This window comes from Petaurus breviceps, unplaced genomic scaffold (genome assembly GCF_028583685.1).
Source record: "Petaurus breviceps papuanus isolate PSGF00001 unplaced genomic scaffold, PetGlider_PUasm1.0 175, whole genome shotgun sequence".
Lineage (NCBI taxonomy): Eukaryota > Metazoa > Chordata > Mammalia > Diprotodontia > Petauridae > Petaurus > Petaurus breviceps.
Genome location: NW_027185764.1, coordinates 60,348,806 through 60,364,044, shown reverse-complemented (window position 1 = coordinate 60,364,044; position 15,239 = coordinate 60,348,806). Strand labels below are relative to the sequence as shown.

Here is a 15,239-nt window from a genome sequence, read left to right as displayed (position 1 = left end):
CTTCTTGGAGCCATGCGTGAGAGTTGGATGGCAGGTGGACACCAAAGGTGGATGAGCAGCCCTGAAAAGGACTCAGCAGCCCTCACCCTGGAGGGCACTAGGGTTCCCTGAACACCCATCCACCCCATTGAAGGTCAACTCTATACCAGAATGAGATATGAGAGTAGTATTTTGTGGAGTTTGTCAGTACCCCTCTTAAAATATGGCACTGAGAACTGAACACAATTCTCCAGATATTGTCTGATTAGTAAAAATTTAAATTGGAATGTCATTTCCTCTCTTCTGAATGTTTTGCTTTTACCATTGCAGCCCAAGGTAGAATTAACTTTTTTGAATGCTATGTTCACTCATATTGAGCCTATAGTCTGCTTAAAAAAAAAAACTAAAACCAAATGATACAAAAAAAATTTCCTCAGATATTTTTTACCTAAACTGTTGTCTAACTCAGTGGTTTCCAGTCTGATCATTATAAGTATAAATTGTTTGCATATGTGTTTATCTATAAAATATATCTGCAGCAATTATATTATCCTGCTGGTAGTGAGCAGGCAGGCATAACTGTCAGGCACTTCTACTCTCCAGTCTTTTTGTGGTCTGGACTAAGCTTCCCTTCTGGGAGTGACTTTCTCTTTAGCCACTTCCTTGATCCCTCCCCACTGGAAAAACGGTTTTCCTTCCAAATCAAGCCACAGTAACGGCAAAGGCTTCTCTCTGCTCTGGACAGCCAGTTAGCTTCTTAGTCAATGTGGCTGGCCATAATGCCCAGAAAATTCCTAGTGAGTGTACTCTATTTGCCCTAGGAATTTGTAAAAGTGAATCAATAACTGTCTCCTTTTATCTCCAAGTTCTCAGTCAGAAACCTCACTCTGGCACATGCAGCAGTTTTAAATCTCTCTTCTGGGTTGTCTCCAAATCACTCCTCTCAATTCTGCATTCAAGCAAAAGCACACAAAGTTTAACATTTTTGGACTAAGCTTTATCACACTTGGCTTAAAAAGCAAAACAAATTTTTAAATACAAAAGAATAAGCAAACGTTTAAGGAACAAGGATAACTTCTCACATTCTGGAGGAGCATAAGATTTGGAAGTACTCAGACTCTCTGGAGAGAGATGGAAAGGAAAGAGATTAGAGAAATGAAGATCATTGACCTTGGTCCTCATTTTTTAAAATCAATTTTATTTTCAGTTCTGAATTCTCTCCCTCCTACTTCCCTCTCTAACCAATTACATGCAAAGATAGTTTTCAGCACATTTTTAAAACAAGATTTGTAGTTTCTAATTTTTCTCTCTCCCTTCCATTCCCTCTCCGCAAGACTGTAAGCAATCTGATATAGGTTACATATGTGCAATCATGTTAAACATATTTCCACATTAGTCGTGTTGTAAAAGAAGAAACAGAACAAAAAGGAAAGGCCATGAAAAAAACAAAGTAAAAATCGTATGCTTCCATTTGCATTCAGAGCCATAGTTTTTTTCCTCTGGATGTGGATAACATTTTCTATCACGAGTCTTTCGGAATTGTTTTGGATATTGTACTGCTGAGAAGAACTAAATCAATCATAGCTGATCATCAGAAAATGTTGCTATTACTGTGTACAATGTTCTGGTTCTGCTCACTTCACTCAGCATCAGTTCGTGTAAGTCTTTCCAGGTTTTTCTGAAATCCACCTGCTCATCATTTCTTATAGTACAATAGTATTCCATTACATTCATATACCATAACTTGTTCAGTCATTCCTCAATTGGTGGGCATTCTCTCAATTTCCAATTTTTTGCCACCACAAAAAGACCTCCAAAGTCCCCATTTAAAGAGAACTCACAGACTGACCAACTCTTTATTTCCCACCAGCTTCACTTCTTAGACTGAACTTCATCATGCTGCCTCCAGGTGCCTTCTCTCCCTCTCCCCATTAGACTGTAAGTTCCTCGAGGGCAGTTACTTTATTTTTCTTATTCATACCCCTAGGGCATAGCACAATGCCTGGCATGCAACAGGTGTTTAATCAATCTTATTAGTTGCCACATTAACTTATTGGCTTAGCAATCACATCCTCCAAGTTTGTCAGTACCCTAGAATACTGTTTGATTGGGCCTAATTAGAGAGCAACCTGATTATGTGTTACAAAAACCTTGTTCCTGGCTCTTGATTGCCATGAACTTACTATTTAAACCTGGGAAAGTCGTTAAACTTCTCTGGGCTTTAATTTATTTGTCTATATGTAACAATAACATCCCAAACCACTTCTAGGCCAAGAGGGGCTGAGGCACTAAATTTCCCCATCTCCACTAAGGAGCCCCATTTCTAGAATTCATGCATGTTCATGAACTGGGTTTAATACTGGGGCAGCCTGGCCTCTAATGAGAAGAACTGGGCCCCTTGTCAAACTGTCTGGTTCATTATACCCCAGTATGAAACCCTAGAGAAAATTACTTTGGTTCATGGGTCTCTCCAAAGAAGGAGTAGAAATGTACTCAATGTACAATGTAAATTAGATATAGGACAGCTATTTATTTCCTCCCACACACAAAATTAACACTAAATACAAAAGATGTAAGTTGGTGTTGACAGAAAAACCAAACAAGCAGCAATAACTTACAACCACTATTCTACTCTCCTGGAAGTTTGAGAATTTAACTTCTGAAATGAAGCAGTTTGTAGGATTACTGCATCAATATTTCACATTCCATCTTAACTCTGTAATATTCAAAGAATTCCTTCCAGGGGCAGCTAAGTGGTGCAGTGAATAGAGCACTGGCCCTGGAGTCAGGAGGACCTGAGTTCAAATTCTGCCTCAGACACTTAACACTTACTAGCCATGTGTCCTCGGGCAGGTCACTTACTCCCAACTGCCCTGCCTTTCCCCCTCCAAAAAGCTGAAAAAAAAAATTCCTTCCAGGGCCATGTTTTCTGTCAAGCTAAGACAGGGATTGGGGTCATCTTCCTCTTGGTGGTCATCCTTTCTGAAGCAGAAACTCCTCCTATTTCCTGTCATCTCTAACTAAGGAACCCTGAAGTTGCAGACTTTTGAACTCATAAAGTTGCCTGCCTCTCATAATAATAATATTAATAGCTAACATTTATATAGCACTTACTATATGCCAGGCACTGTGCTAAGCACTTTACAATTAATTATTTAATTTGATCCTCACAAAAACCCTGGGAGGTAGGTGCTACTATCCCATCTTACAGATGAGGAAACCAAATCAAACAGAGGTTAAGTGACTTGCCCAGGGTCATATAGCTAGTAAGTATCTGAAGTCACATTTGAACTCGGGTCTTTGTGACTCCAGGCTTGGTACTCTATCCACTGCCCCACCTAGCTGCTATAAATATGTGTGTATGTATAGGTGTGTGTCTGTGTGCGTGTGTATATAAAACAATCAACAATGTATTAGAAAACAAAGCAGGAAAATCTATTCAGAGGATTTTTGTAATGATAGTCCAAGAAGAATGTGATATTCTAAAAATAGTCATCCCTTGACTCTTCCACACTCTCTAGCTAGTATACCCCAGATCTCTATTTCCTCACCATCCACTCTTCTCAGTCCCTTCCCTTCTCCTCTTTGGGGCCAGAAGAATAGATTTGCTCTTATCCTGGGAGCTTCTGCAACTTTTGCTGGTTATCTAGCTGGTACCATACCTTGTAGCCCTAGGCTTCACCCTAACAGAATTTCCATTTGCCAGGAAAGGCTTATCAGATGCTACGTCCTAGCAGGAAATAGAGAGAAGAAGGAGGCTCTGAAGAGGCCAATGACTCCAGCCAACTTGTCAGATTGGCTGCAGAGGGCAGCCTGGTAAATACAAAATCAGCAGAAAAACCCAGATGAGAAGAAATGTAATGCATGACACACCCAGCAGAGGGCAGCATGACAATATCACTGGATAACGGCAGTTCTGCAGCATTGGAGGTATGAGTGGCCCCAGTCATAGCAAGTGAATTGGATTTAAGTGAGGGAGGGCTGTGCAAGGTCACCAGCCTCACTTTCTCCTTCGGAGCCACCTGGGTCCAGTGGACAGATATAGATCAGGATGACTAGAGATGGCCCCTGTTTACTTTCCATTTGTGCTCTGGCTACACAAGTTCCTGGAACATGTTCCTCTTTATATATGTTCCCCAGTCACATTTCTCCAGGTATGCCCTCCCATGTGTGTCCCCTGATCAATCTGTAATCTTCCCCACTGGTGGTATAGCAAATCATGGAAATACATACAACATGTGTGCATGGGGAAAATCTTTTCTTGTCACTGAATTTTTTAGTTTTTTTTTTTTTGGCTTGTTTTTGTTTTGAACTTGTGTCCTTAATTGCCTTCCGGCTGATTGGTATAAGAACATTGATGAGGGCTTTGAGCTATGGCTTTCAGTAAGTGCTAATTCACAGAGTACATCACCTCTAGGGTAACTTTCTGGAGAACTGTGTATTAGAGGGCCCCTGGGTAGTATACTTCTTTATGTATAAATATAATGTCTCTCCTCAAAAACCCCACTATAGGGGTTGCTTACTGAATAAAAGTTCAGATTGTACATGTACTTGAAAGTTCACTAATATTTATCTACTTGAGTCTTGGAGAGCTGTGGAATTGTAAATGAAATCTCACGCTCTCCTCAATCTTTTTTTTTTTTCATAATTACAATCTATAATTTTTATTTTACTCTTTGCAACCAATACAGTGCTGCACTTTGGTGAATTACAAAACTTGTCCCTGATACACAGGAAAATCCTAAGATTAAGAAGGGGTCTTAGGAGGTCAATCTAGTTGAATCTCCTCATCTTATAGATGATGAAACAGGTCCAAAGAGATAAGATGTCTTTCCTGAGATTTCTTACCTAGTATAGAAAGTGGCAGTCAATCCTTAAAATTCAGCTCCTCTTATTCCAAATCCAGGAAGATGGTATCATGATTTATATCACAATAATAGCTATGACATGCAAAGGCTAAATTTAGAAAAAATAAGATTCTCATAATTAACAAGCTTCATTTACATTTATAGGCTCACAAAATTTAGAATTAGAATTTGCCTTTATCGGAGGTGGGGAGGGAATATGGTGGTATGAGATAGGAAATGGACCAGCACTATTCAAGTATTTTGAGTATTTGCAATACTCTTCTGTTTTGCCCCAAAGGGCCATATCTGGAGCAGAAAGTAGAGATTAATCTAATTGCAAAGAAGGAAATTTAGGCATGATGTAAAAACATACTTTCCAAGAATCAAAGCTTTTTCAAGAGGTCATGAGTTGCCCATCATTGTCTTCAAGCAAAGGTTCAATGACCACTTATCAGGTTTGATGTGGAATGGGATGTAATCAGTTGCTCATCATTTGAAGTCAAAGGTTGGATGACCAATGATTACCACTAGTTGTAGAGTGAATTTTTGTTCAGATATACCTTGAAGTAGGAGCTTATAGCCTTGGGATGGCCATAGCCTGAATCGACTCTCCATTCTGTCAGCAGAGATTGGCTTCTCTCTTCCAAGAAGCTGACCCCCTCCATCCCTCCTCAATCTCAAGGGAGAAAGAAAGGGCAAGATACGTTCTCTCAGCAGGCAATGACGTCAGAAAAACTGAATGGTCTGAGCATTATTTGTGAGAGGTGGTAAGAGTACATGGCCACTGCAAAATGGAGAGACTTTAAGCACAGATGGTGTGTGGAGGTAAAGAACCATCTGTCAATTTCTACCACAATCTAAAGCCCAGCAGATTACACTGAAGGAACGAACACAGGAAGAATGAGAGAGGGCACAAGCTTACTCAGCACTGCTGCCCCAATGGGGGTAAGAAAAAAATTAAAAACACTGTAGCTGAGCCAGACAAGACTACCAAAAGCCAATAAGGAATGATGGTGTAGCTGTCCCCATTGGTAGAAAAGGACAATGGTGACACTCCTCTCCCCACTTGGAGAGCATGTATACATTTGAAGCTTACCTCTCCTTCTTGAAAGTGTATTTTGTATTTCTGTCCACCTAGTCTCTAAAAGTCAGGATTAAGAGAAAACTATTATTAATTCAGTGCATTACTGGTCTGTATTTCATTTGCTCAGAAGGAGATAAGAGGAAAGCTATGACTACACAAAGGAGATTCTCCTTCCAATGGATTCCTAACTTTCCACTTGGATTCCCAGCAGCTGGGGGCTCAGTATGTCCCAAAGAAGTTTTGGGGTTTTCTTATTGATAGCATATTATTAAATCCCCCAAAAGCAGGTATCAAAATGAATCTGGGCCATCCTGGATTACCCTGGGGACAGGGTAATGAAACTAGTGTGTTGGGAGATTTGATAAGTAGAAGCCAGAATAAACTTCCATTGTTTTCTTCCAAACATATTTAAAGCCCCATCCTTCCTCACCATCTTCCCCCTCAAACCCCAGGACACTTTAAGATATGATATAGGAAAAAGAGGGTCTCCTCACAGAAGGGTGGGGGATAGATGGAAAGGCAGCATCTAATTTCAGTCAGATAATGGCATACCACCAACCACTGTTAGATGAATCAAGTTCAAACCATTATGACATTCAAGTCCTTCCATAATATGGTGCCAGCCTTCATTTCTAGCTTTATCTCACACTGCTTCCCTTAATGTCTCCTATGCTCCAGCTAAAGTAAGCCATTTGCCATTCTCTGTATGTGCTATGAGCTATCTCACCTCTGTGTCTTTGTTCAGACTATTTCCTCTACTTCCACTTTGGCCTGCTATCATACCCATCCTTTAAGGCCCAGCTCAAATTTCATTTCTTTATTGAAGCTTTCTCTCATCTCCCCACAAGTAAGTAACTACCTTTTACCCTTCAGAGCTCCCATGGCACTTGTTTTCCATCTCCTCTCTACTGCTCTCTACTTGTCTCTATTAGATTGTGAGTTCCATTAGAGTAGGGACTATGACTTATTTAACTGTGTCTCTCTCAGCACCTAGCATAATGTTCCTCCAATTGTAGATGCTTAATAAATGTTTGTTAAAGTAAAAGGAGATAGAAAAGGGAGGAGTGAGAATGGGGAAAATGAGAAGGCAGAAAAAATTAAGAACTAAAGAAAAGAAAGGGAAATAAGAGTTAGAACCAGAGAAAAACCTCAGAGATTACCTAATCTGACATATTTTATAGTTGGGGAAACTGAAATAAAGAAGTTGTGACTTAGTCAAGGTCATTCAACATTAAGTGGAAAAGCCAACATTCAAACGTGGGTTTTCTAACTCCAAATCCAATGGTCTTTCCATTTAAGAAAGAGGGGGTAAGAATAGAAGAGAAAAGGGAGATAGCCAGCATGACTATGTTTCCAGGCATTATTCTCTTCTTCAGAAACACCTGTTATGGGCACTTATCTCTGATTCTTTAGAGTCTGTTTTGTATTTCTTGTCTCTAAAAGCCAGTATTAAGATAAAACTATGGTTGACTCAGTGCATTACTGGTCTGTATTTCATTTGTTCAAAGGCAAAAGAGGAAGACTATGGTAAACTACAAAGAGGAGCTTCTCCTTTTAATCACTTGGATTCCTAAAAGCTGGAGGCTCAAGATAACCCAAAGAAGTTTGGGGTTTTGTTTTCATTTTTTTATTGATAGCATATTATTAAATTTCCCCAAAGCAAGTGTCAGGATGAATCTGAACCATCTGGTTCTTTCTCCAACCTTTAAGTCCATCTTTCCTGGCATATATGCTATTAGAAGCAGTTGGAAGAGATCTCATTTATGTAGAGATTTCTAGAGTTGGGGATCAAAAAATCAGTCTTCTGGTGATGGCCCTCTTCAAATTGAGGTGGGCTGGTCCTTGAACAACAGACACACAGGGTGTGTCTTCATGTAGTTTTAACATTTAACATTTAAACAAATGTTAAAGACAATGTAGTTTTAAGCTTTTGTTGTTGTTTAGTAATGTCCGACTTTGTGAGGAAGATGAGAAAATTGAGGGAAACAAGGTTAAGGGACTTGCCCAGAGTCACACAGTTAGTAAGTGAGGCTGGATTTAAACTCAGGTATTCCTGACTCCAAGGCTGATGTTCTATAAGCTGCAGCACCTAGCTGCTCTGTCGTTTTAAGCTATAAAATCTTAAAATTGAATTAAGCTTGCCAAAGTTTAAAACCATACTAAGACTTTTGAGGACATGCTCTATAATAATCTCAAAGCCTTTTTGTTTTGGAGAGACTAATCAGACCATAGCACTCCCCTGGAATAGCTTTTATTTTATTTTTATAATTTTTTTCAATTAACTATAAAAACAACATCGGGGTTTTTTTTTTTCAATTTTGAGTTCCAAATTCTCTCCCTCTCTCCCTCCCTCCCCTCCCTTTTCCTTGAGAAGACAAGCAACTTGATATAGATTATACATATGCAGTCATGCAAAACATATTTCCATATTGGCCATGTTGTGAAAGAAAACACAGACCAAAAATTTTTTTTTAAATAAAATAAAAAAGTATGCTTCGATCTGCATCCAGCATCCATCAGTTCTTTCTCTGAAGGTGGAAAGCATTTTATATCATAAATCTTTTGGATTTGTCTTGGACCATTATATTGATGAGAATAGCAAAGTTATTCACAGTTGTGGAATAGATTTCAAGAACCCAAGGTCACTGCCATACTATAATGAGAAACCCAGACTTAAAAATAGGACTTTGGTGGAGAAACAGTGGCACAAATAATTCCAAATAGGCAAGAGTCCAAAAGCCTTTCATGTTTGATTTTAGAATGAACTGTATGATGTTTTGGGCAGCAACTTTACCTTCCTAATTGCATTTTCTTAGGCTTATGCTAAACTTAGCCTGCATTCCCAGAGTCTAGAACAATAAATGGTGGAAAGGTATCATCCTGAAGTAGTCAGTCAGGATTAACAATGTATCCATGATCCTATGGGTCCAGGTAGAAGAGACCAAGGAAAGGTAGATTTTCGGGTATGGGAAGACCTCTGTTCTCATACCTCTCATTTCCTGAAGCCAGTTCAATCACATTTAGCTTTTGGCATATTAACCCGACACTCATCTCCTAAGTATATCCAGCATTCAAGTATCCATCCAGTGGTTTCGGAAAAACCTGGAAAGTCTTATATGAACTGATACAAAGTGAAGTGAGCAGAACCAGAAAAACATTGTATATAGTAACAGCAATATATGACCAAATGTAGCTATTTTCAACAATTCAACGATCCAAGACAGTTCCAAAGGACTTATGATGAAAAATGCTATCCTTATCTAGAGTAAGAACTGATAGAGTCTGAATGCAGATTGAAGCATACTTTTTAAAACTTTATTTTTCTTGAGGGTTTTTTTTCCCCTTTGGTCTGTGTTTTCTTTCACAACATGGCTAATATGGAAATGTGTTTTGCATGACTACACAACAATAATCTATATCAAGTTACTTTCCTTCTCAAGGAAGGAGGGGAGGGAGAGAGAGAATTTGGAATTCAAATTTAAAAAAAAAAACAAATGTTAAAAATTGTGTTTACATGTAACTGGAAAAACTTTTTTCAAAAAATCAAATTATTACAGAATGCAGCCCTGACTTTCCAAGTGCTTTCTTGGAGTGGATTGCATTGACTTCTGTTCCCATACTTCATTGTCTTTCTTGGAATGAGTCTGTTCACTGCACAGTCTCCCAGATCTTCCTTGAACTTCTGCAGTGGAATCTGGGAGTTCCAGGGCAGACTCTTGTTTGGCCTCAACAACCATGGTTCCATTTTGAAACTAGCTGTAACCAGTTTTATACAATGCTAACCTCTCATTTTCTGCTATCTTCATCTTAATCTCTTTACCCAGCTCTGTAAACTTGAGATTGCCCTTGCAGTTCAGACATTGGTGTCCTCATACATCCTTGCCACCCCCTTGGTCATTTTGCCCTACAAAAAGCAAAAGTTCCTGAAAGCCGTGGGGAAGCATGAAAGAGTTCTCTGAGATAAGAAAAACATTTTAAAAATAATTCAGAGGGACCAAGAGACTGAGAGAAAACATAAGAGGGACAAAAACTGATACTGACCTGAGGTGTGAAGAGTGGTAACAAAACAAGTTATCATTACGTATATAGAGACGGAGGCATCGTGTAAACTGGGATTAACTGGGATAAACTGGGAGAAAAGCCCTGAGAGACTGGGCACAGAAAGGAGACGGAGGTGGGGGGTGCTGTTGGCTGGAAATGGGGACAGACAGAGCGGCTGGAGTGGGGACAGAATCTGTGCTCACAGCTCAGAAATGTCCCAGCTTAGCCAGCAAACAGGACTCGGCCCCTTTTACCCCTCCTCACTAACCCTCTAACCTCCTGCAGTCTGCTCCCCCTCACCCCATCCTTATAAGGTTCCCAAAAGACAGAGGTAAATCCTAAGACAGGGATTCACAAATTAGGTATCCTGTCCTTCCCCAATCTCCACTCCCCTCATATAACCCTGGTATCTTATTTCCAGTTTCCAATTTTTTTTTCCTTTCTAGAATTCAGGCATATTACCTCAAAACCCTTATTTCTCCCCATCAGACTCCATTCTCTTCCAAAAACCCAGGGGGGAAAAAGGACTGATTAAATGCAGATATGAAAAAGGAAGAAGAGAAAATAAACAGATGTCTGCAGGGGGAACCATTGGGAAGAGGAGGGATATGGAGAATTTAAAAGGCTAAAATGGGACAGCTGGGAGCAAGAGCGGGAAGTGGAACTAGATTGATAAGCTGGGAACAAGGAGCCCAGAGCATCTCTAACTTGAGAGGAAGGTGGAGCACTACAAGGGAACACATGTGTCGGGGGGCTAGGACGCTGGGTCCAGCAATGAGTTAACGTCTGCTGTGGTTTTTCTCAGACAGCCTGTAATGAGAGCCAGGTGTCCCACTGGCCCCATTCCCACTCACCCCCACCCCTGACCCCCTCCTCCTTCTAGTGTAAACTGATCCTGCTTCAGTAAAGGAAGGGGGAGGGGGAGATTGCAGACAAGGGGTGGGGGGAAGGATCTGGGAAGACCTGGCGGGTGCTCAGACAAATAACTCTGCCCTGTCCCAGCACTGCAGAAAGAGAACAGACTCCGAGCCGAGCGGACAACATGAAGGTATTGGGAAGAAAACTTGGCCCCAGAGCGGGAATCTCCTACCAGACAGGCCACTATTATGGCTTAGAATGGATCTGTCACCAAGGGAGGCTCCTACATAATTAGAAATGACTACCTTTATGTGGATGCAATCAACTGCGAGGATACAGAGAATGCTGGAGGGAGATAAAATTAGGAGTGCTGGGAACTGGTTGTTTCTCCTTATAATTTGGGGTGGAAGGAGGCCTTATCACGTATGGGCACGCTAAGTTGGTCAGGGGTATTAGAGTTTTGGAAATGAGCTGCAGTCAAAGGCAGGAAAGTTCTTGAGGGGCAACAACAGGTAAGAGTCTTAAAACACTAAATTGACTTAGGGTTGATGTTGGAAACTTCCAGGACCATTTCCATGTATATGAATATGTATATATATATATATATATATATGTATATGTATATGTAACCATTTATCTTCTGTTCTCCAGGCCTCTCTGTTGCTGCTCTTCCTCTTCCTTCATGCTCCCTACTGCTCCTCCCAGTCTTTTGGAATCCGAGGAGATGGTAAGCTGTTGACCAGGGACATCCACATCCCAATCCCTTGGGAACAGAAAAGGGGGCAAGGGAGTGCAGGGGAAAGCATTCCTTTGAATCACAGGGACAGGATGGGTGGGGACAGTTCTGAACCAGGGACTCAGAAAGCACCTGGTTACATATAGGTGGTGGTGGGAGCGTGATATGGACAGCAGGAGTAGACAATGAGACAGTGCACTGAACAGGCAATCGGGAGACCAAGGTTCAAATCTCAACTCTGTCACTGACTAGCTGAAGAACTCTGTGCCTCAGTAGGTTCAGCTGAAAAATGATAGGTTTGGGAAACACTATCTCTTTCAGCTCTTTGGATCTATAAAAAAGCAAAATTTTCCATCCTCAGAGAAAATCAGGGTGGGGGCTGAAAATTAGCTCAATCCAGAGAGCAGCAACTGATATTCTTTGTTCCCTGTCTCTTAGCTCTGGAGAAGCCTTGTGCTCAGCAGCCCCTGGACTGTGATGACATCTATGCTCAGGGTTACCGAACCGATGGGGTTTACCTTATCTACCCCTCAGGACCCAGTGTTCCTGTGCCAGTCTTCTGTGATATGAGCACTGATGAGGGCAAATGGACGGTAAGACTGACAGGAGAGTTGCTGAGCTGTCACAAGGCAGGGAGACTAGAAAAGGAGAGGGCAGTTCTAAGCTACTTAATTGCTTTGGATCCCTATTCCTTCCTCTATAAAATGAAAATTGTACTAGATGAGCTCTAAGGTAGCTTACGGCTCTGACTTTTAGATTCTGTAAGAAGGAAGCTCAGGGAAACTGGGTTGAAGAGAAGAAAGTCTTAGAAAGTTGAGGTACTTAAGACAGAGAACAAGATGCTGTTGAGAAGGGACCTGTAATAGAAGAAAACTTGAAAACAGGAATTGATTCAAGGAGTACCAGAATCAATTCCAAACAATACCCACACTCCCTTCCCCCATCAGGTTTTGCCCAGTCCAGCTTTCCACTTTCTTTGCTCCAGGTTTTCCAGAAAAGATTCAATGGCTCTGTCAGCTTCTTCAGGGGCTGGAATGACTACAAGCTGGGCTTTGGACGAGCTGATGGAGAGTACTGGCTGGGTAAGGTGAAAAAGAGAAAAGAGAACTGGGGCCTGGAGGGCAGACGTCTGGGAAGGGTGTGGAGGCTGAGAGACTGCCAGGGACTGATTGCTTGAATCCTAGGGTGGGGGCATTGGAAGACTGACTGGCTTCTAACCTCCCTTGGCCTTCTAGGGCTAAAGAACATCCACCTCCTGACCCTGAAGCAAAAGTATGAGCTGCGTGTAGATTTGGAAGACTTTGAGAACAATACAGCCTATGCCAAGTACACAGAATTCTCTATTTCCCCCAATGCTGTCAACGCAGAGGAAGATGGCTACACTCTCTATGTGACTGGTTTTGAAGACGGGGGAGCAGGTAACACTCAGCTCTGTCTCTATGCCTCTTGGACTTTTCCCTGCTTTTCCCCAATTTTAGTAACTTGAAGACAAGGGCCCCCAGGGAAGGAGAGGTGAATAGAAGCTGGCACTACCAGATTGGTCCCCAAGCCTGAGGCCCTCACATTCCCTCTAAGGTCCCACCCATCTTCCCCTCCCATATCTGGCAGAATCCACAGCTGAGCCAGGGCCAAACTTCAGCCTCAGCCTTGGCACCAAAAGGAAGCTATAGTCAGCTTCGCTCCAAGTCTTCTCCTTCCCTCTTCCCCATCACAGAGCAGATGTTTCCCTTAATTTCAGAAGGCACATTTGTCTTAAAATCTGGCAAGGGTGGGGTGGGCAGCTATCCTCCCCTTACCCCCAGTTGGCCATGTTACGTAGATCTCATTTTTATATTCTACTATAGTCCCCCCCCCCCACCTATATCCATTCAGTCTTTACAATCAGCTCCCCAACCTGTGCTCTCCTCTCCTCCCTTCTTCCCAGGTGATTCTCTTTCCTACCACAGTGGCCAGAAATTCTCCACCTTTGACCAGGACCAGGACCAATTTGTACAGAATTGTGCAGCACTCTCATCTGGAGCCTTCTGGTTCCGGAGCTGTCACTTTGCAAATCTTAATGGCTTCTATCTGGGGGGGACCCACGTTTCCTATGCCAATGGTATCAACTGGGCCCAATGGAAAGGATTCTATTACTCCCTTAAGCGTACCGAGATGAAGATTCGCCGTGTCTGAGGGCAGCACCCCCTTCATAATGATTATAGCCCTCATCCTCACTTTTCACCCAGCTCTCTATTCAGCTGCTGGCTTCTGTGGCTTTTCATTCTTCTGTTGACTCCCCTACCCTTGTATTTTTGCTATTTGTCAGTTAACATTTATTCCTGGCTCCTAAGTTAATGGCCTTTGACTTTTGCTCAGCTGTTGTCAGTCCCACCTAGATCTCATTCATTTTTATGCTCAGATAGCAATAAGGAGTGTTGTATTGGATCCGGGGCAGCCTTGGAGTTAGGCGGACCTAGGTTCAAGTCCTCTCTCTAACATCTACCACCTAGATCATTCTGATTAAGTCATGTAACCTGGGTCCAAAGACAACTCTCTCTGATTCAATTACAGGTAAACTATCTACCTATAAGAATGGGATTTTCTTTACAGGAGATCCCCCATATCAGTGAAGGTACAGGTCTAGACCAAAAAACCCAAACCCACCAAAACCTGGATATTATTCAGATGCTGTTAACCATATCCAGACCTTGTTTATTGTTATGCCCGGCTAATACCACCATATCTAACCTAATGGCCATTGTATACCTACAGTGTGGCTCCCTCCCTAAATAGGCTGAATGAACTAAACGTTAACCTCTTGTCATCCAAGTAGGGTTGTTTACTAACCTTGCCCTTGGATTTTCCTAATAAGTTGTGCCCACAGACTATCCCAGAAACCAGCTGGGTTTGGCTATCATACTCAGCTATGACTACACACTCACCCCAGAAATGGTTTTGCCACTTATGATTATGACTGCCACTGGGGTCACCAGAGAGTCAGTAGTTCATTAGCTGTGGTCTCTTGAATTCCAACCTGGAGCCAGCTGCCTTTGGCAGTCTTCCTCAGTTGTCAATTCTTCACTCCAGGGCCAGCTAATATCGTGCTGTCATAATGAGCTGTTGCTGGGTCCCACTGCAGCCAACTCCACTCTGTGGTTTATATAGAAAGGCTGCCAACTCTCCTACCCTAGAATCTACTATTGTCATCACAGCCTTTCCTGAAACCTTATTCCATTTCAGAGGTGAGTATCAGAAAGGGCCACACTCCAGTAACAGTTGTGCCTGACCTCCTTCATTCCCTCAAAGCTAGCTAGCTGCTTTCTGTTCTATTTCCCAGTTTATATTGTACACTATTGATAAAAATGTATAAGGTCCAGTCATCCCACCCCATCCAATCAAGTGCATTTTAGTGGCAAGTATGAAGAAGGAGGGTGGGAAGGAAATGGCTCATTGTTGGGATGAAACTATCTTACCACCATACCTTAAGTCCACTCCCAGTCGGCAGGTCCTACATCCCCTTCAGACTGTGTTCTTAAGATAGGAGAAGAGAACACACCCCTACTGCAGTCTGCTGGGTGCACGAAGTGGAAAAGGGAGAGAGATAGGATGAGGAGTAGACTAGCTACTGAAACAGCAAAGTGGAAGCTACAATTTGTCAATAAACCTACAGAATACCCAATCTAAAGAAACTGTTTCTTCTGTTGATGGCTTGAAA

General features: G+C 41.9%; 1 protein-coding gene across 1 annotated transcript; it reads left to right on the top strand.

The window, feature by feature from the left end:
• The first annotated feature begins 10,875 nt into the window (after positions 1–10,875).
• MFAP4 (microfibril associated protein 4) lies at positions 10,876–15,213 on the top strand. Its single transcript, XM_069085208.1, has 6 exons — positions 10,876–10,999; positions 11,461–11,536; positions 11,984–12,138; positions 12,531–12,627; positions 12,781–12,963; positions 13,470–15,213. The coding sequence occupies exons 1-6, from the start codon at positions 10,994–10,996 to the stop codon at positions 13,715–13,717; spliced, it is 765 nt and encodes a 254-aa protein (XP_068941309.1). The 5' UTR covers positions 10,876–10,993; the 3' UTR covers positions 13,718–15,213.
• Positions 15,214–15,239: the final 26 nt, after the last annotated feature.

Coding starts and splice junctions, on each gene's coding strand:
- MFAP4 (XM_069085208.1), top strand. Junction 12,139..12,530: donor CTGATGAGGGCAAATGGACG/GTAAGACTGACA, acceptor TCTTTGCTCCAG/GTTTTCCAGAAAAGATTCAA. Junction 12,628..12,780: donor TGATGGAGAGTACTGGCTGG/GTAAGGTGAAAA, acceptor TTGGCCTTCTAG/GGCTAAAGAACATCCACCTC.